General features: G+C 43.5%; 1 protein-coding gene across 1 annotated transcript in view; it reads right to left on the bottom strand.

Moving 5' to 3' along the window:
- Positions 1-11262, bottom strand: part of CAMK1D (calcium/calmodulin dependent protein kinase ID) — a 349263-nt gene extending 338001 nt beyond the window's left edge. Inside the window, exon 1 of the mRNA XM_034764971.1 lies at positions 10944-11262. Within this exon, the coding sequence (XP_034620862.1) occupies positions 10944-11035 (92 nt within the window). The 5' untranslated portion in view covers positions 11036-11262. The remainder of the gene's footprint in view (positions 1-10943) is intronic.
- Between the last annotated feature and the right edge of the window lie 9482 nt (positions 11263-20744).

Here is a 20744-nt window from a genome sequence, read left to right as displayed (position 1 = left end):
TATGGTTGCTTTACATGATAAGATTTCACCTGTCCTGTTTATGTAACACTTTAAAAATCAGCAAAAGGGTTATATAAATAAAATTTATTATGAAACAAAAGGCAAAAAACTATTATGTACATAGTTTAGTCCTATTCAGTGTCTACTCGGCGCTTCTTGGCTTGTCTCTTGTATTCGTGAAATGGAGCATCTCTTGTCACTGTCCAGCAATAGTCTGCAAGCGTTGATGGGCTCCATTTGCCCTGATAGCATTTCTCCATTGTTGCAATGTCCTGGTGAAATCGCTCGCCGTGCTCGTCGCTCACTGCTCCGCAGTTCAGTGGAAAAAAATCTAGATGAGAGTGCAAAAAATGTATCTTTAGTGACATGTTGCAACCAAGGCTTCTGTATGCCTTGAGGAGGTTTTCCACCAACAACCTGTAGTTGTCTGCCTTGATGTTTCCGAGAAAATTTATTGCCACTAACTGGAAGGCTTTCCATGCCGTCTTTTCCTTGCCACGCAGTGCATGGTCAAATGCATCATCTCGAAGAAGTTCACGAATCTGAGGACAAACAAAGACACCTTCCTTTATCTTAGCTTCACTTAACCTTGGAAATTTTCCATGGAGGTACTTGAAAGCTCCTTGTGTTTTGTCAATGGCCTTGACAAAGTTCTTCGTCAGACCCAGCTTGATGTAAGGGTGGTAACAAAATCTTCCTTGATTCAACAAGTGGTGGATGCTGAACACTTTTCCTCCCAGGCTCCAATGACTGTCGGAGTGGCCAATCTTTCTTGATGTAGTGGGAATCTCTTGCACGACTATCCCATTCGCAGAGAAAACAGCAGTACTTTGTGTATCCAGTCTGCAGACCAAGCAAGAGAGCAACAACCTTCAAATTGCCACAAAGCTGCCACTGATGTTGTCATAGTTTATGCACCTCAAAAGTTGTTTCATATTGTCATAGGTTTCCTTCATATGGACTGCATAACCCACTGGAATTGATGGCAAAACATTGCCATTATGCAGTAAAACAGCTTTAAGACTCGTCTTAGATGAATCAATGAACAGTCTCCACTCATCTGGATTGTGAACGATGTTGAGGGCTGCCATCACACCATCGATGTTGTTGCAGGCTACACAATCAACTTCCATGAAGAAGAATGGGACAAGATTATTTTGACGGTCACGGAACATGGAAACCCTAACATCACCTGCCAGGAGATTCCACTGCTGTAGTCTGGAGCCCAACAGCTCTGTCTTACTCTTGGGTAGTTCCAAATCCCTGACAAGGTCATTCAGTTCACCTTGTGTTATGAGGTGTGCTTCAGAGGAGGAGGAGGATGGGAGAAAATGTGGGTCCTGTGACATTGATGGTTCAGGACCAGAAGTTTCATCCTCTTCCTCGTCTGACTCAAGTGAGAATGATTCTGGTGCATCAGGAACCTGCAGTCCTTCTCCGTGAGGTACTGGTGGTATAGCTGATGGAATGTTTGGATAATGCACAGTCCACTTTTTCTTCTTTGACACACCTTTCCCAACTGGAGGCACCATGCAGAAATAACAATTGCTGGTATGATCTGTTGGCTCTCTCCAAAATATTGGCACTGCAAAAGGCATAGATTTCCTTTTCCTGTTCAACCACTGGCAAAGATTTGTTGCACAAGTGTTGCAGCATATGTATGGGGCCCACTTCTTGTCCTGATCTCCAATTTTGCAGCCAAAATAAAGGTGATAGGCTTTCTTAACCATAGTGGTTATACTGCACTTTTGTGATGCAAAAGTCACTTCACCACAAACATAGCAGAAGTTATCTGCACTCTTCACACAAGTACGAGGCATCTCTGCTCACTTTGGGTAAACAGAAATGTGTCCCTTTGCAAAATCAAACACTGATAAATAAGAGACCACGACACTGTATGATTTCTAGAGCTGATATAGGGCAATTTGTTCAGCAGAGTGATGTAAGCTTAGTTATGATTGCATCATCCATGACTTCTAGGAATAACATGATGCAATTCATATCATGTATGACGCAATACCAGCTTCAGATTGCATCATTCATTGTTTTGCCTAAAAAGCAAGTACTGTCCAAACCCAGTCATAGATTTATTCATAGATCCAGTCAAAGATGTATTTTAGTCATTTCTGGTTTAAATTGAGATCCCTTCCCTTTATAACTCACTTATCCTCCGCCATTCCCAAGTCAAGGGTCGTATATACTGACCCAATAGCATATCTTGAAAACTGGAGCCAATCAACAATTTTAAGCATCATTTTTGTTCTCAGTGACCCAGAATTAGTAAAGTTTGACTACATTTATTTCAGAAGCATTTTGGCTGTAGAGCAGTGTTATTAATGATTTGTGTTACAGTAGCGCCTAGGAGCCCCACTCGTGGCCCAGGAGCCTGTTGTGCTAGGCGCTGTACAAGAACAGAACAAAAAGCCCCAAAGTGAGTAAGCATATGAATGCTGAATTGCTGCTCTAACCATCTCCTCCCCACCCCCTTTTCCCACGCCATTATATAATGGGAATGACAGTACTTCTCTATGTCACAGGGAAGTTGGGAAGATAAATACATGAATGGTTCGGAGGCACTCAGCTATTGCAGTGATGGAGGATATAGGAAGACAAACTGTGGAAAGAGAAAGGAGGGTGGTGCTAGATGAGGGGGGAGGAGCTGAAAGGGAAGTAGTGGAAGATAACATTTGTAAAGTAAACTGGTGCATACCAGGGAACATGTATTGTATGTGAACTGGCTATCCCCCAACAATCTGCCTTCTTGAAGTCTTTGATTAAACAATATTTTCAGACCTGCCCTGGATGTTTAGGAGGCCTACGGCAATCTGACCTCTGTGGTACCTGGGCAGTAGTTTTGCCTGGTTTAGTGGATCAGTGGCCACTTTAATATCTGATATCTGATGAAGCATCATGGCTAGAAAGTAATGCTATAAATCACTGCAGAGCTGGGAAGAATTCCCTCTTTCAGCCAATGGATAGCAGTTTTTTTCTCTAGCCTTTTTGATTCACTAATTATCAGACCTTAATTCTGATTACCATCTTGCCTTTTTCCCCTCCCATTTCAATTCGCTATTACCATTAACACTAGACCCAATGTTCTATACTATCTAAGAGCCTAAAATCCACTTTGCAAATTGTAGGAACTCATCATGTCTAACGCTAATAAATGCTGGTTTCTAAAGTCAGGCTGCAAAATAGCAATCAGAATGACCTGACTTTAAAAACATGAGTATCACCTTAACTTATTCTTCCCAATATTTTTATTGATCCTGAATGATAACTGTGTCCATTAAAACTTCTCAGCAGTTTCACAAAATGTAAAGAAATGTTAGTATTTGGACCTCAGCTTTGAGTCCTCCACCCAGAGAAGCCAGAGAAGTTGTTGTATGTCCCATGCTGTTGTGACATCACAACCAACTCCTGTATCCTTGTGCTCCAATGGCACAATGATCCATAGAGTTTAAGGCCAGAAGCGACCATTAAATCATCTAGTCTGATCCCGGCATAATACAGGCCATAAAATTCCATCCAGTTATTCCTGTATTGAGCCCAATAACTTGGCTTTGACTAAAGCATATCTTACAGAAAACTTATTATACTGTCTTGATGTAAAGACTTCAAGAGATAGAGACCCCACCACTTCCCTTCAAAGCTTGTTCCAATGGTTAATCACCATCACTGTTTTAAAAAAAGAGAGGAGGGGGGCTTATTTCTAATTTGAATGGCTTTAACTTCCAGCCATTGGTGCTTATTATGCTTTTCTCTGTTAGATTCAACAATGCTGTAACACGCCGTAGTTTATCCATGTGAAAGTACAATACCTTGGTACTCATGTATGTCCTCTTAACACAATTAAGCAGAGAGACTATCAAACTGAGAAAAACAGATGATAAACCCCAGTATTTTCTCCATTTAACTCCACTCGACAGTCACAACATGTGAACAGGAACTGCTTGTGATGTCAGCAGCAGAGAAGGAAGAGATGGGCGTGCCTGTTGTGTAGTGCCCCCTGATGGCCAAACATGGCTGTGCAGCATCCTGCCTCTTATTTCCCTTTCACAGGTTCCCAGGAATAATCCAAAGAGGTGTACGTCCAATAACAAACCCCCTTATCGGGGACTGATTTATTAACTCTCTTCCACCTCTTCTGCCCCACTCTCCTCCTGGGCACATCCCTCCTCCTGGAGGTCTCTCTGCCTACAACTGCAATCCTCTCTACCAGGCACAATTTCCCAGGCTCTGCTCAGTCTCTCCCCTTAGCTCACCTGGGCACATCCATTCCCAGGTCTGTAGTCTCATCCCTTTGTAGTCTGGGGGTTGCGGTGCTTCTGAACTCTGAGCCACTGAACTCTCTTCCCAAACTGCTTCCTTCAGGAACCCTTTCAGCAACAGCTCTCACTCCCCACCACCACCCCCAGCTTCCTCATCCTGTTTCCCTTTTTATAAGGCCCAGATGCCTTCCCTTATGCCCAAATGGACAGCACATAATCAGTCACAGGTTCACTGGACCCCCCCACCTTCCCTTTTAAAGGGGCCAATCGCCCTGTGACAAATTCAAACAGCCCCTCAGTCTTTTCAGGGATAGGGAACCAGATGAGGGGCAAATATCAATTTTTTCCTTAAGTTTCAAGAAGCTATTGAAGTTTCACAGAATTAAATTACAATAACAGGAGTGAAAACTATTTAATAATTTAGGTGGCACCCACAATTAAAGGTTTCATGTTTCATGATTCATCTTGACAGCGAGAATACAAATGATTTCAAGAGGTGCAAACTTTTCTTATCTTAGGCCATCAGAAAGAAAGTTTTCTGATCAGTGAGAGCCAGGACCAACCATTTACCTGAACCCACCTATCAGCCCCTCCTACCTGCATTATCACCCAAATGCACATGGCACCATCCACCAAGAGGTGTCCTCAAAACTAACACATAAGGTGGATATCTTCCTGCATCAAGTGGAGGAGGAGGAGGTTGGGTGTCTGCTTGCACAAGAGAGGAGGACTCCTCATTGTTTTTACAAGGGAGGAGGTTTATCCACCTCTACTAATAGCATAGCATCTTGGTATGAGACCCAGCCAGTCACCCGCAAGCAAAGGAGTGAGTTAGTGATGAGAGACAGCCTCTGTGAGCATGAGGAGTGCGTGGGTGAGTCAGTGTATGTTGAAAAATGTACGTGCATAGGTGAGATTATTATGTGTGATTGAGCCACAGCATATGTGAGAGTGTGCATGGGTGCAAGAAGAGCCTTTAGTCTGGGTGTGAGAGACAGAGACGGGGTGTGAGAGGAGAGTGCTTGTGGGACAGTCTTTGAGTGAATACGTGACAGAGTGCGAATGAGCATATGGGAGGGGAGCGAAAAGTAATGTCACGGTGAGTTTCGGAATATGGAAGGAAGAGTGAGGACACCGGACTTGAACAGAAAGGCCCTCAGACAGTGCCACCACCTCTAGCTTCCTTCTACACTGCACTTTACAACAAGGTTGAGACATAGTTACAGTTCACTTGTGGCCATGCACAACAACTGGGTTATTATAACATAATTTGGGGTTGTCTGTGCAAATAGGGCTATATCTCGTTACTACCAAATTAAGGGAATCGCATTCCACCCCTATCTTTTCAGAACAAGAGCAACAGTCCCATAACACAGATATAACAGCGTTTGCTCCCTTCTAAACATGCAAAATGATGGCCCCAACAGAGCTATAACTGTAATGTAAACAGAGCCTAAATTCTACAATGATAGATGCTTTAGAAATGCAGGATGATTAGATTAAACAGACCAGCTGACCAACCTAAGGCTTTCTCCCCTTCCCAACCTCTGTTCATTTCCTCTGGAGCACCTGGCATTGGCCACTATCAGAAGACAGGATACTGGGCTAGATGAACCTTTGGGCTGACCCAGTAGGGCCATTCTTCTGTTCTTAACCTAATGCATAGACAGCATTCTGCATCTCATGATCTCTTGGAATGTCACATTATCAGCTTTAAAAATTGACACTGACCTGGCTTTAAAATTTCAAGGGCTTACAGAGAGAACGGTATTTAAATGATTATCTATTTTCTTAACAGATTCCATTGCTGTTGTGAAACTTTACATCTCCCAGTGGCAAGTCGACGCAGTTTTCCACCTGTCCAAGTGGGTAAATTGATTGTCTAGAGCTACAATAGGTGAATCTGTTGAACTTTGTAAAGATAAACAGTGGGCCAGCTCCTCAGCTAATGTAAATTGATGTAGCTGTACTGACTTTAATGAAGCCATGACAATGTACATCAGCTGCGGAAGTGGACCAATATTTATCACTATGTTTTTGTTTGGTTTTAGGAGAAATATATTTCCTTCTGCATTGACTTTCCTCTTAGTTATTTGTCCCAACACAATATTCAGGAGTGAACACATACAACTTCAAAAATGGGGATAAAGGCAACAAAGGCACTACCAAACTTACCTACATAGAGTCTGGTTCACCACAATGTTATTCTATTTTTACACCATTGGATGGGGTGAAACTGGAATAACACATGGATAAATCAGGACCATCATTTCTAGTGCAAAGTGATGTCAATACAAAACAAAAGAACCCAATTCCTGAAGTCAATGGGAATTTTGTTTGAGTGCTAGGCTCTCAGAGAGATTTTTCAACAGTATTCTCTCACTCTCGCTTTCCTTCCTTCCCATATCTTCATCTTCTCACTTCTCCTTTCTGAGCAGTTTCCGCTTTGGTCTTTCTTTTCTGACCTCTTCATCTCCATTTCTGTCTCCTTCCCCTTTTTTCTTCTCTGTTTACATCTCTCTCTCTCACACACCTCACTCTTTTATCTCTGTCTCTTTATATTTGTCTCTCTTATGTCCTTTCCTGGTCTCCTCTACTTTCAGGATTGCCAAGGAGCAGAGATTTACTGGGATTCTGCTAATGAACAAAAGCTTTTTCCCTGTAGTCCAAGCCCTAGTGTGAAATTGACCAGGGCTATGTTTGTGACTCTAGTCAATTTCACACTGCTACCAGCACCAGGGGAAAAACTTTTGCAAAATTGTATGATCTAAACCAGTTTCATACTACAGCCAACTCCTTAAGAAAACACCACTGCACAAGAGCATTCACTGAAGGCAAATGACCAAGACTTCAGCATTCCAACAGGAGGCAGTTACCTATGTGTCCCCTGCTACTGTATTATATTTGAAAAACAGGTTTTTTTTCACTTTCTGTCCTGATTTGGGGGTTCTGTGATTTCCTTACCACAGCTTATTTCATCACAGCCACCTAGAGAGATGCTGAGAACACAGAAAAAGGGCTGCGCTTGTGTTATAGGTGCTTTTAGCACTTTGACATCCTTAGATAAAAGATGACAGAGAACTAGAAAATATATGCACCTTCATCTAGTACCTTTCATCTGAGGGCCTCAAAATTTTTCACCTCTGAGGCAAATAAGTATTATTATACAATTTTTACAGATGGGGAAACTGAGTCACGGAAATTAAGGTCCCATCTACACTATGAAAAATCTAGTATATTGTGGAATTAGCTTACATATGTCATTTCCAACATGGTTCAGCATTATATTGTAGAAGGGACCAAATCAGGCTTCAGCTTTGTTTGTAAATCATATTATAAAGGACTTGATCACTTGAACCTCATGGCCTGAGATAACTCCCAATTAAAACACTGTGATCCTGTCCACAGACTTTAATGGGGGGGCCTTCGGGGTCTTGGACCCTCAAAGTTATTTATGTTCCGATCTTCCATTGATTTCAATGGAAACTAGGAGCCTTGCCTAAATACCTTTGAGGATCTGGGCTTTGTGAGTTGGACAGCAAATGGTCTAATTTGTCAGAAGATCTGAGCACTGACAAGTTCCATTTAAGTCAATGAGATTGGCAGGTGTTCGGCACCTTTGAAAGTCAGTGGCAGAAACAAAATTAGAACTCAGATTTCCTGATTAACAGGCCTGCACTCTGCTACTAGGGCATGCTCTCTCCAGGAGTGGTAAAGGAACTGATTCACAAATATTGGGTTTTAAATGTAAAAATATTTATAATTGTCATAATAGGGCCGGTCCTACTTTCCTTATGCCAGCTCCCTTTGACTTTGATCTGTCTTCCATAATATGTTAATTATATCTAATTTAATTTGCCTTTTTTTTTTGCAAAACTTTGCAGTTTAACTATTAAACTAAGTCACATCTAAAAACTTCATTGCTTACAACTATAGTTAAATAGAATCCTGTGACCACAGCTTGCAAATTGTGACATTAACAAATAATCTTTAAGGGCACAAACTACTCAGTGGCTACATTTAATTAATTTCAATGGCAACAGTAACACCAGTATATTTGAACTGTTGGATAAAATGCACATAGCCACTTTGGGTCTCTAATGTGCTTCCACTGATTTCAATGGAGACATGATCGATCAGCCCCAGACATAGGAAGTCTTCAATGGCACAACTCATACAATGCGGAGAGAACTTCACAGACAATCTTCTGTGGTGACAGAGGTTTATAATTAGGCTTGGAAGGATTCGATTTTTAATCAGTAGATGTCAGTAAATATTGATTTCATCATATATACAAACCAACAAAAATATTTCCATTGATAATAACTGAAATTTACAAATAGGCAAAGAGAATGTATTAGAATTTACTTTGTACATTTTGACATGTGATGTCGACAATTTGTGTTTTAATGGTTATAAAACTTTAACTTTTTAATCTCAACTTCTACATTAAATAACAATTATCTGTCACCCCTATTGTCTGACCCTCCCATAATTTCCCACAACTATGAAAATTTAATTACATGAAAATAAAAAATGCTTTAAAATAAATATTGATATTATCCATTAAAAAAAATTGAATTATGCCAAGCCTATTTATAGTGGAAACCACAGGGAACAGACTTGCAGCTTTAATTAATCTCTTCATGTTATGATTTTACTTTTTCCAACACCCTTTAGTGCAGGCAAAGAATTACATACCTAAGATGACAAGTAAGGACATGTTTCCTATTACACCAAATGTTGTCAGTACAAGAGCTAGACAAAGAGGATGAGAATAAACTAAAATAATAACAACATTTAGCACTTATACTGCCCTTTGCATCTTGAAAGAGCTGTAAAACATTAGTTCGATTAACTAAACTACGCATTTTACTAAATATTACAATGTCTACTTATTATAATCCAGATGCATGACCTAGTTCAACATTAAATGTCTAGTCTGATTCTTACTCACAGTTTGTTCACAAGGAAATCAAAAGTGAACCAAAAATATACTAATGTTTACAGAGAGCCCTCCCTTGGAAGCAGAAAGAAGTTGAAATACTATGTTAGACTAGTCTAACTGTATTTTGTAAGTAGCACATACAGTGCTCAGTATGTAAAGTACAACCTAGAATTAATATCACTTATAGTCATTCTAAAGTTGCGTGTAAAGCTGCTCAAAATACAGCTGCCAGGGACACGCAGAACATGACTGAGCCAGATGCTATAGAAGCGTAAAGTCAACAAATACAAGCAGTCCATATGCTAACCTCTCCTAGAACTCATGGCCATCCACATCCATAATGGCTTTTAAACAAACTTTTTTTTTAAACAAATACACACGCCTCCTTGCTGAAGTGAAAAGTATTTTACTACATCCTGTTCCCTTTTTTTACCATCTGTACATGTTTATTCTGAACCTTCAAAAAGTCTAACATTTTACTAATCTTTATGAACAGACACAAAATAAAACAAAACAGTGAAACCAGCAAAACTATGGTAACATACTAGATGAAACACATCCAACCCACTCTTATTATTTCTGATCTTTTTTCTACGAAGAGACTGCCATCAGCTTTAGCAGAAAGCATGAAAGTCGGACTACCTTTACCATTGCCCAATCAAGATAGCACTCTCTCGCTCTTTCTCAGCCTATGTATATTTTAAATTACATTTCTATTAATATTTTTGATAAAACAAACATACTAGTCTAAATAGTGGGGTCAGCTGACCAGAAAGTGAGTTGATCAGGGGGGTCAATATTAGGTATACACCCATTTTCCCTGTATACAAATATATTGTTATTTCTATTACTGATTCAACCTACTTCTTGCTACACACCCAAAGGAAAAAAACGAGATACTGTATATAAGCAGGGCTGTCTTTTGGATGCTTTGGTGCCCACCAAAGTGCTGGATGGAACAGCACACACGCACAGGCACTCACAGTAACACAAACCAAACAACACAGGTACACTCACACGCTTACTAAAACACATATAGCCACCAACATATGCATACATAGTCTTATATGCGTAATAATAAATATCAAGGCATACACACTAATTCTAACACATTTTCAAATATACATGAAACACCACACACACAAAAATGACACAATCACAAATCAGCAAGCCTTCAAATGCATACAAACACATCACACACATACATCCTCAATCCACACAAACACAAACCTTCTCAAACACACATTCATGAGACAGAGACACACCAACACAAAGGTATCCGGACGGACACACACACACCACGATACACAGCACGCACCTCCTCAATACACACAAACCTTCTCCAACACACACTCACGAGACAGAAACAAGAAACACGCCAACCCCAGTGCATCCCGGACGGACACACACACTCAAATGCCTACAAACACGCAGCAAGAGACACTCTTTGGCTCGTACACACGATCGCACCCCATCAAACACAACCTCAGGCGCAGGCTGGCATACGGACACCATGCACACACACACACACACTCAGATTAAACACTAACACACACCCCATCTGTCTGTAACTCACACACACACGACTGATGGGGATGGATGGGCAGGAGCCAGCCAGCCCGGCCCCGCCAGCGGAGTGGGACGGTGGGTCCGGCTCCCATCACCCCCCAGCCCCAGCAGCAGGACCGGCTGGGCGGCCGCATCCCGGCCCGATCATCACTTACGTTCCCAGGGTCTCCTTGAACTCGAAGATCTTCTTGATGTCCTCGGCTTGCTTCTTCCAGGAGGCGCTGCCCTCCCCGTTCTCCCGGGCCATGGCAGCGGCAGCGGCGGCGCAGCGTTCCCGCCCGGGCAGGAGCCGGAGATGCTGAGTCCAGGGCGGGCAGGCGGGCAGCGGGCGGCACGGGGAGCTTTTGCTTTCTCTTCTGCTGCTGCTTCCTCTTTCCACCCTCTCGTCTTTCTGCTGCTCTCCCACTCAGACTTCCTGCTCGCTGCGGCGCCGTGTGTTTCCTCCTGGCTCCAGCGGACCCTGCTTCCCCCCTCTCCCCTCCCGGCGTCTTCCTCCCCTTCTCTCTTCCGTCCCCCCTTTTTTATTTTTTCCTCCCCTCTTTCTTTCCCCCTCCCCTTTCCTTGTTTCCTCCCTCGCTTTTTCTCTCCTTCCTTCTTTCCTCTTTGCTTCTGTCCCTTTCCGTCCCTCTCTTCCCGTCTCTCCTTCCCCCCCGTCTCACCGATTGGGGCTGCTGCCTTCAAGGGGGATTTCCTTGGCGGGTTTTATCCCCCCCCCCCGGTCAGTTTGCACCCCCCCGGGGGGTTTCCAGCCAAACTCAGCAGCAGCCCGGCTGCAGGGAGCAGAGGACACTTGGAAGCTGCTGCTTGAGTTACTTTTGTTGCCCCCCCTCCTCCTCCAAGCAAAGCCCCGAGTCCTTTTCTCTCTCCAAGCGTGCGCCCCCCCGCCCCGGGTTAGTTTGCTTGCAGGCGACTAAAGCGGGGGTTAGTGCGCGCCAGGCGAGCCTCGCTAGTGCGTGAGAGCCGCGGAGCGCGCCAGGGTCCCCGCCTTGTCTCAGGCAGCTGCCGCTGCTGGCCAGAGGGATTTCACTGCGCCGGCACCTTGGCGGTGGCTGGTTGTTATGGCAATGGGAGGCGGAGGGGAAAACAGCGCCCCCCCCCTCCACCCCCCCAGCTCCAGCCTCTCCTGCTGCCGCGCCGCCTGTCAGTGCCCCTCCTGACTGAATGACTGGCGATAATTCGCATTGCACCAAAACGCGCACGTCAAACCCCCCCCTACACACAGAGCCCAGCCAGCCCGGAGGGGCGGGGGGCGCCTCCCTGCGCCTGCAAGGCGCGCGCGGGAGCCCCGAGCCCTGCAGGGGAGAGCCGCCCGCCGAGCTCTCCCGCCCGCTCCCCCGCTCCCTGGCAGGCGCAGGGGTGAGTGCAGCAAGGGCAGGAATGCGACAGGGACGCTGCAGAGGGCCGGCGAGCCCGGCCTGGGAGGGGCAGCGAGCTAGGGGTCCAGCGCTTGATTTGACTGGACGTGCCAGGAGTTTTCCGCCGCCCGCTGCAGACTGCGCTGGAGCTGCCCCAGACCCCCCACACACACACACCATTTTTCTGATTGGCCCAGGCAGCTCCAAGGCCTCGTTGCTAAGGGACTGTCAAACAAGGGGGCCAGATGGACTCCTATCCACTGGAAACTGCACTGTTGTCGGTCTTTGCATTGCTGTAGCGCCCAGATGAGGGGCGGAGGGTGCATTGTACAAGGAGGAAGAAAAACCATGGCCCAAAGAACTTCCAGTCTCAATAGACAAGAGAGACAAAAGCAGGGTGATTATCCCCATTTTGCAGATGAGAAACTGAGGCACAGAGGGACATTATTGATTTACACAAGGTCACACAATAAGCCTAATCTCCTGAGTCTCAGTCCAGTGCCTTAGCAGCAAAATCATCTTTCTGCTCTAAAACTCAATCCCCCCTGAGTGTCTTTACATAGGCCACCAAACAACCTTCAACTCAAGGGAGGCATTGCTGGCGAGTGCTGGGATAGATCATGCAGCTGACAGTCAGGAGACATGGATTCATATCTTCCACTGGCTTAGTGAGAAACCAGGTTCAAATAGTTAACTTCTCTGTGACTCGGTTTCCCCACTAGTAAGATGGAAGTAAATAGGCCAGTGTTTTCAAAAGCGGGTGCCTAAAATTCGACACCTAAATCAGTAACCTAACTTTCATAAGTGTCTAGTAGCTGGGGGTAGTTCTCTTGCCTTCTGTGGGTTTTGGATCAGGCCCAAAATCTGGCCCCTACTTTAGGAATCTAAATATGGATTTAAGTGTCCAACTTCAGGTACCCGATCTTAAAAATCTGGCCAACAATACTTACCCATATTTAAAAGGCATGTTGAGATTTTCACACAAAAAGCATTTTGTAAGTGACAAATATTATTAATTACTACAGTAATACTACTAATTAGACGCAAAGTATTATTAATCATGACAGACGGGCTGGATTTCAGACAGCAATTTAGGGGTAAAAGTCACTGTAGCCCATACTGCCAATCCCATAACTGCCTCATGTAAATACTACCCTTATCCTCTACCCTCCACCAACCACATGTATGATACTTGCCTTTTTTAACATAGTAAGTGACAAAGTTCACTCTCAAAGTGGAAAATAGTAAGAGGGGTAAAGCTCAAAATGCTGTGAGATTCTTTAACATGTGTAAAGTTTTTTATAATCTTAATTTCAAGATTAGAAAACAATGTCAATAATTTACAAATATTGACAGTGAGATAACACCAGGATTTGGGGGACAGCAGTGGATTCATTTGGGTCAGAACTGAGATGCACCTCATAATGAGGGACAACCATGAAAGGTAGTATACTAAGTTATTTCAAATTATATCGATCTAGATTACGGTCTCACAACACAATATGGTAATAAACTGGCTAGTTTGCATGTGTAATACTGCCCTCTACTGGATAGAATAAGATCTGCTTAACTGTGTGTCATAGGCCTTACAGTATTAAAAGTTCTCCTTTTGCTCAAGGGGTAAGGATGTGGCAGTTCTTATGTTCATATCATCATCATAAGAATCAATAGAGTCATAGAATCATAGGAATTGTTATGGTCATCTAGTCTGACCTCCTGCACAACGCAGGCTAAAGAATCTCACTAATAAAATCTGCCTCAAGTTTATAACTTCTCTATGAGGGCTAACATAACATAAGCTTCCATCACTATCATTTATGATGTCCCCATTTTGCACATCACGTTCTACATTTGAGTATGATCAGGCTGAGAGATTTTCACACGTCTCTATGCCTAAGCAATGCAACAGAAACTCACGCTACCTACAATTTTAGTTAGTATTGTGCATGCTGCAATTTCTAGGCACTAAAACTGGGTGAGTTAAGTTTTCTTTTGGCAATTTAACTCACACTCTTATCGTGCTAATATAATATACTTTTCTGTGCGCTAATAGAACACATATTTGAAATAACTAGTAAGGTAGGAATCCTCAGTAGCCTTTACACTTTTAAGTACATCAGACACTACCATAAGCCAAGAATCATCGACACAATAGACCATATCAGCTCTTTCACAGTCATTACAGTCTATCATGTCAGGGTGAACTCAGAGAGACTGTAATACTATTTGATTGACATGATCCAAGAGAGATATTGTAGTATATTTTAAAAAATGAAAAATCTTACCCTAAGGTGAAAGTATATAACAATACATGCTGGGGTAGAATGGCTATATATAACTATATTACATGTAATTATACACAAAAAGTACATTAAAATAACTTTATTAAGGTTGCAAAATCAAGCACTCAAATGTTAAGAAATACCAAAATTAATGTTGCCTGTGCAACCTTAATTCGGCCCCTTTTAGAGTGTATATTATGATACAGTCTTTGATTACATGATCACAAACTATTTTTATTGCAGCTCTGCCTATAATAGATATTAGGTTATGGAGTCTTAACGGTTTATTTGGTCATCCTAAATGAGTGCCAATAAAACCTGTATACCACAGCATTCTATCAAGCATTCTCTAGCTACAACCTTACAGAAAAAAAAATGGGTCTGGGGTTTTTTTTTGGCAAATGTTTTAGAGGGTTTTTCTTCAATTTTTATTTGGACAGGTGTGTGCAGCATTGTAAAGGTGCACTTTTCTAAACTGGTTCAGAGTCCTCAGATGGGACCCCTTAACTCATCCTTCAAGTCCCAAGTTGCCTACTGACCCAAATTGTATTTTTATTCCATTTTTGCAGGTTAAAATGATCTAAGTCCTTACAGCATCGTAAATCAGTCTAAAGCCTTCGATCAGTTTAAGTTCTTTAAGATGATCTGAGGCCCTAGCTCAACATAAACTGCTAAAAACCAAGTCCCAAAACACACAAGTTGGGGACAAAAATATTATAAAAGTTTGGAGCTTATTCTGCTTTAACGATTGGAAGGGGCTTATGTTGCTGTGACGGGGCGCACTCACCCTGCACTGGACAGGGAAGGGTTAACCCTACATTGTGAGTTGAGGAAGCTGCACCCCCTTTACTTTCCTGGACATGCTCCAAGTGCACTGGTATAAAAGGGAGCAGCTCAGCTCAGTTGGGGCTGACTGCTGGGGAGGGAAGATGTGCTCTGTTGGTTCCAGCTGAGGATCAGCTGAAGCCCAAGGCCGTGGAGGCCAGAGATACTGTAACCCAAGCAGATACAAAGGTACCTACCGAGACCCTGCTGTGTCTGGAGTTGCAGGGGACAGTGCAAACAGGGGAACCCGGATAAAACAGAGGTACCCAGACTGCAGCAATGGGAACTATGGTAGGAAGCAGCCCAGGGGAATTAGATAGTGGCCTGGTTAGTGAACCGGTGTTGTGAGTCAGTGGGTTTATAATAATAAAATAAAATAATATATGGAGATATACCTATCTCATAGAACTGGAAGAGACCCTGAAAGGTCATTGAGTCCAGCCCCCTGCCTTCATTTGTGTTGCCCTTTTCTGAACCTTTTCCAATTCCAATATACCTTTTTTTGAGATGGGGCGACCACATCTGCAAGCAGTATTCAAGATGTGGGCGTACCATGGATTTATATAGAGGCAATATGATATTTTCTGTCTTATTATCTATCTCTTTCTTAATGATTCCCAACATTCTGTTCACTTTTTTGACTGCTGCTGCACATTGAGTGGATGTTTTCAGAGAACTCTCCACGACTCTAAGATCTCTTTGAGTGGTAACAGCTAACTTAGACCCCATCATTTTCTATCTGTAGTTGGAGTTATGTTTTCCAATGTGCATTATTTTGCATTTATCAATATTGTAGGGAAAAAAACATGGATGGGAGCAGAGGGGGAGTAGAGAGGAGTCAGGAGGGGATGGGGTAGATAGGAGCAGAGTGTGAGGGGGGCAGGAGTGGAGAACAGAGGGCTTGTAGGAGGGAGAAGTGGATAGCAACAATTACTAATTCAGATTTAAATCTACTAATTTTGCAAGCAGTGGGGTATGTGTATGACCACCCCTTGGGTCCAACAAACACAACAAAGCACACCGTGGCCGCCCTAGGGCACGTGTGCAGACGATGCAGTGCAGGTATGATAGGAGGCAAGTCCTGGTGATTTTGAATGGGTTGGGGCACTTCTGGATTCACCACCCAAGCAACAGGCAGCATGTTGCACTCTAACTGCCTGGTGTGGACCCTACTGGACTATGATGATGTGTTCCAGGACCCTACAGTGCACCAACAGGATCTACACAGGACAGTATACAGCCTGCGGCTCGGGTGGTGAATCCAGCACCCCAAGCCCAACTGACAATCGCTGCAGCTGGCCTCCTAATAGGCCTTCACTGTGCAGTCTGCAAGGAAGGAGGAGGAGAGAGGGAATGTGACAGAGGAAGAGGAGGATTATCCCAGGAAGGAGGTCCAGGCTTGATACTGGCCAAGGTAATTAAGGGCCCTAGGTGTCAGAGTAGGGCAACTTTCCTAGGGCTGATCCTCCTCTTCTCCCTATGGGAGGTGTGGGCCCAAGGGTTGCAGTCCCCCTCCTCAGCCACGGATGGGGAGAGGAAATGAGGAAAGCTCCCACTTTCTGTGGGGAGAGAGGTCTGAGTCTCTGTGGAGAAAGGGAGGGGGAAAGAGGTCCAAATGATTTCCCTAATTCCTCCTCTCAAGCTGCCCGCACTGGCTCAAGGGCATGAGTACCAACCTCAGGGCAGATGGTTAAGAACCAAGGCACAAACCATAAATGGGTTGTGAGGGCTAGACTTGGATTTCACCAACGCAGTATCACCCGTAAATCCTCAGGCACTTTAACAACCTAAACATTAGTCCCAGACTGTCCCCCTGGGTACTCCGATCTATATCACCATCCAGGTGAGCATGCCTTTGTGGTAGGTGGTCCCTTACACCACAAATTACAGCAATATTCAGGTTACTTCCAGTCCCAAAGGACCAGTCGCTCACTCCAGGTCAATCGCACCTTAGATCTCACACCAAAGACAACATTGCAGCCAATCCTATAATAAACTATATAAAGATTTATTAAATAGGAAAAGGAAATAAGAGTTTTTTACAAGATTAAAGCAGGTAACATATATATATATATATATATATACACAAACGAGTTACAATCTTTAGTTTCAAAAAGTAACAAAAGCCTCTATAATAAGCAAGCTCTCTATGTCCTTTAGGTCTATCCCAGGCTAAGCTGTGAGGATCTCTTGCTTATCCTTGATAAACCTGGCCCCCCAGAGTCCAAATAGCATAGAGATAATCCGTTCCTTCTCCTTGGGGTTTTTATCCCTTTCCTGCCATGTGCTCTGTGCTGCAAACTCAGCTGATGGGAGGAATTTGTTTGCATGACTCCTCTTCAGGGTGGTGGAGCAAGCCAACTGAGTCTTTTTTCCTCTTTAATGTCCCACAGTAGTCCCTCTGGTGTTGATGAACCTTTCCTGTTGGGCAGGACATAACACCGTCTGTTGCAGATTAGCACTTTACACTAGCTAATCTCTCGCTCCTGTCTGGTGATTTATATAGTCCCAGAGGCTTATAGTTCAGCCATTCAAATATTACATTACAATATGGGATACAGATGTTGTAAGTCAGATTAATGCATGCAGCAACTCACAAGCATTCAAAGTCTAAACGTATTCCAGTACCTGTTTTTAACAATACTAACACAGGTGAGCCAGACTGATTACAGCTATGTAGTTGTCAGCATTAAATTGAAGCTTGGAAACCCTGGCATGAGCTGGCACCTGGTCTACCACCATCACACTTCCTTAATTTCCGCCCCCCTCCGCAAACATCAGTAAAAGTCTCAGAGCACGTTTGGCACCTCTGGGTAGAAGTAGATGGAGGGCAGGGCAAGATAGGAGTAGAACGGTACAGGGGCAGGCTGGAGTCCCAGTAGTAGAAGGGTCTATACCCACTAGACCACATTCTGGAAATGAAGCTAGGAGTCCTGAATCTCCCTTTCTCTGCTGTCAGCAAATAACTGTGAAACCCACTGACAAAGTGTATCTCATGCCCTTACAGTGGCTGGTCCACACAGAAGATAACAGCCTACTACTGTTTTCAATTACTCCATTGGCTCAGAGGTCAGTGCTGAAGATCTAAAAGTTCAAACCCTGCTGATTATAGAAGTTAGTCAATATTGTTCCATGAGATAAAAAAAGACAATCTGAAAAAAATTATATTAGGTAATTACATTCACTACATTAGAAGAACATTATCAAGGTTGCAAAGTGAAGCCCTCAAATTAGGAGATGCCAGAATTAAATTTGTTTGAGCAACATGCATTATGATACAGTCTTTGATTATATGACCACATACTTTTGGGGGAGGGGGCAGGACCCCTGCCTCACTTTCAGTGTGCAGGCTGGACAGTGCTCTGGGGATGAATCCGAGTTTGATATTGAAGAGACTGATAGTGATAGTTACAGAGACTGTAGGTCCTCTGCCTGATTTTCTGAGTACCCAACAGGAAACAATTGTGGCCAGATTTGCAGAAGAGCTGAGATTTGTGACTGCAACTGTTAGTGGGAGCTGTGCTTTGGACATGAAGTTCTATAAAATGCTAAATTGAAAAATCAGGGGCTACGTATTGCAAATTGATCTTACCCAAAATAAGTGGACCGCTTTGGCCTGAATCAGTCTGTTCCTCAATTCCTCATCTGTAAAATGGGTATAATACCACTCCCTCACCGCACTGGAGCATTGTGAAGATCAATTAATTAATGTCTGTGCAGTACTCAGATACTATAGTGAGGGGTGTCATAGAAAAGCCTATGAGGAAATTAATTTTCTATTCAGTACATGGATTGAATGGTGACTATTAAATAAAGCCTAGGTCTATACATTGAATGAGAAGGATAAAAATAAATGTTGAATAATTATAAATAAAAAGCAAACAGCAGTGTGTGATCATGTAATTAAAGACTGTATAATGTATACACACAATGGGCCCTGTAATGTTCCCCAGGCCTACCCAAGCTTCTGAAGCACCTTGCTACCACCTGCCTTTAATGTGAGTGAGCCTCATCTGTGCCAGCCCGAGGTCAGCTCCCTGACACCACTGGCAACATGAGCACTCCCCTCTAGGTCTCCTCATGCCTCGTTCTCTCTTTACAGGTTAACGATAGGTACACTTCAACCCAAGCATCCCCTGGAGTGTCCATCCCCTTATCTACTGGACACTCATGGAGTGACCAGACCTGCTGTTCCCACAGGAACAGTACACCACAACTTGCTAGTCCACCTTAGAACACAGCTCCACTTAACGTGCACTAGTTGGGTTTGTTTATAGAGAAAGCAAGTATAAGTTTATTTAACAATAGAGATTCATATGATGATAAACAGAAATTTTGGTGTCACAGACCCAGAGGATCAGTGCTACACCCCCAACTTGGGACAGACTCTTGGAGAAACCCCTTCTGATCGGGTCTCACTTTTCCTTCAGGGTAGGCCTCACTGTCTCCTGAGACTGAACCTCTATCGTGCTTCACCCTGTGAGGTCTGTTCAGTGAGTCCAACTGAGATATAGAATCCTGGCAGAGACTTGTACACTCTGCTGGCATTAATGCACCTCACCGAGTATTTATAGTGACACTCAAGTAGAGTTTCCAAAACAGTAGGGCTTATTAATCAAGTGGAACACCGCATTGGAAGTCCTTAGGTTAGCATAGAGAAATGAAGGTTAAAGCATAGCACATTCTAGTTAGCCTAGAGCAATCCACCAAACCAAGCTGAAATGAACTCCATTTTCAGGCTCTGTCTCTCTCTCTCTCTTTCTGATTTCCTTCTTTAATCAGCTTTCTGGTAAGAGAGCCCAGATTCCTTCCAGAAACCAACCCTTTATTCCATACCAGTCCTTTGTTCTTGAGCTGGGGTTTCTGCCCAGCTTCCCTGCTGAGAGGCTGGGAAATCCATGAGTCACTGGAGTTTGCAGGGAATTCTCTGGTCGCCTGGTTGATCTGGGTTGGTTTCAACCAGTTCCTTGATGACTCTTCTTTCCACCCAGACAGGGTAGATAGGTCAAACTAAGAGACATAACTGTGTGTCCAAGAACAAACTTAGTCCTCCCCTCCCCCTTGGGTACCAGAGCAATGCAATGTATAGGGAAAACTGAGGCGCACACAGGCTTCATAAAAAAAATTACAAAAATTCCCACTCTATCAGACCTGGAAACAAAGGGAACCAAAATAATAACATGCTTTCTATGGCCTCAACTTTACTAACAAGTACTCCTGCTGTCTACAGAAGTGTATCTGACCCAAAGTTCTTCCCAGCATTTTCAGCCAAGTCTGGCTGAGATACCTTTTTGGAGAAGCAAATACACTGTCAGTTTACTTCCTTGGTGAAGGGTGCCAGGGCATCTGTCAGCATCTCCCAGTTATTCCAAACCAGTCATTTGCTCTTCAACTCTAAATAGGATGAGCATACATCCTGTTTTGGCCAGGACAGTCCCTTTTTTAAGCCCTGCTCCAGCTGTCCTGACTTTTTGGGGGAAAAAGTGGGCATTTG

This window comes from Trachemys scripta, chromosome 1 (assembly GCF_013100865.1).
Source record: "Trachemys scripta elegans isolate TJP31775 chromosome 1, CAS_Tse_1.0, whole genome shotgun sequence".
Lineage (NCBI taxonomy): Eukaryota > Metazoa > Chordata > Testudines > Emydidae > Trachemys > Trachemys scripta.
The sequence above is the reverse complement of the archived record's forward strand: the minus strand, read 5'-3'. Positions and strand labels throughout refer to the sequence as shown.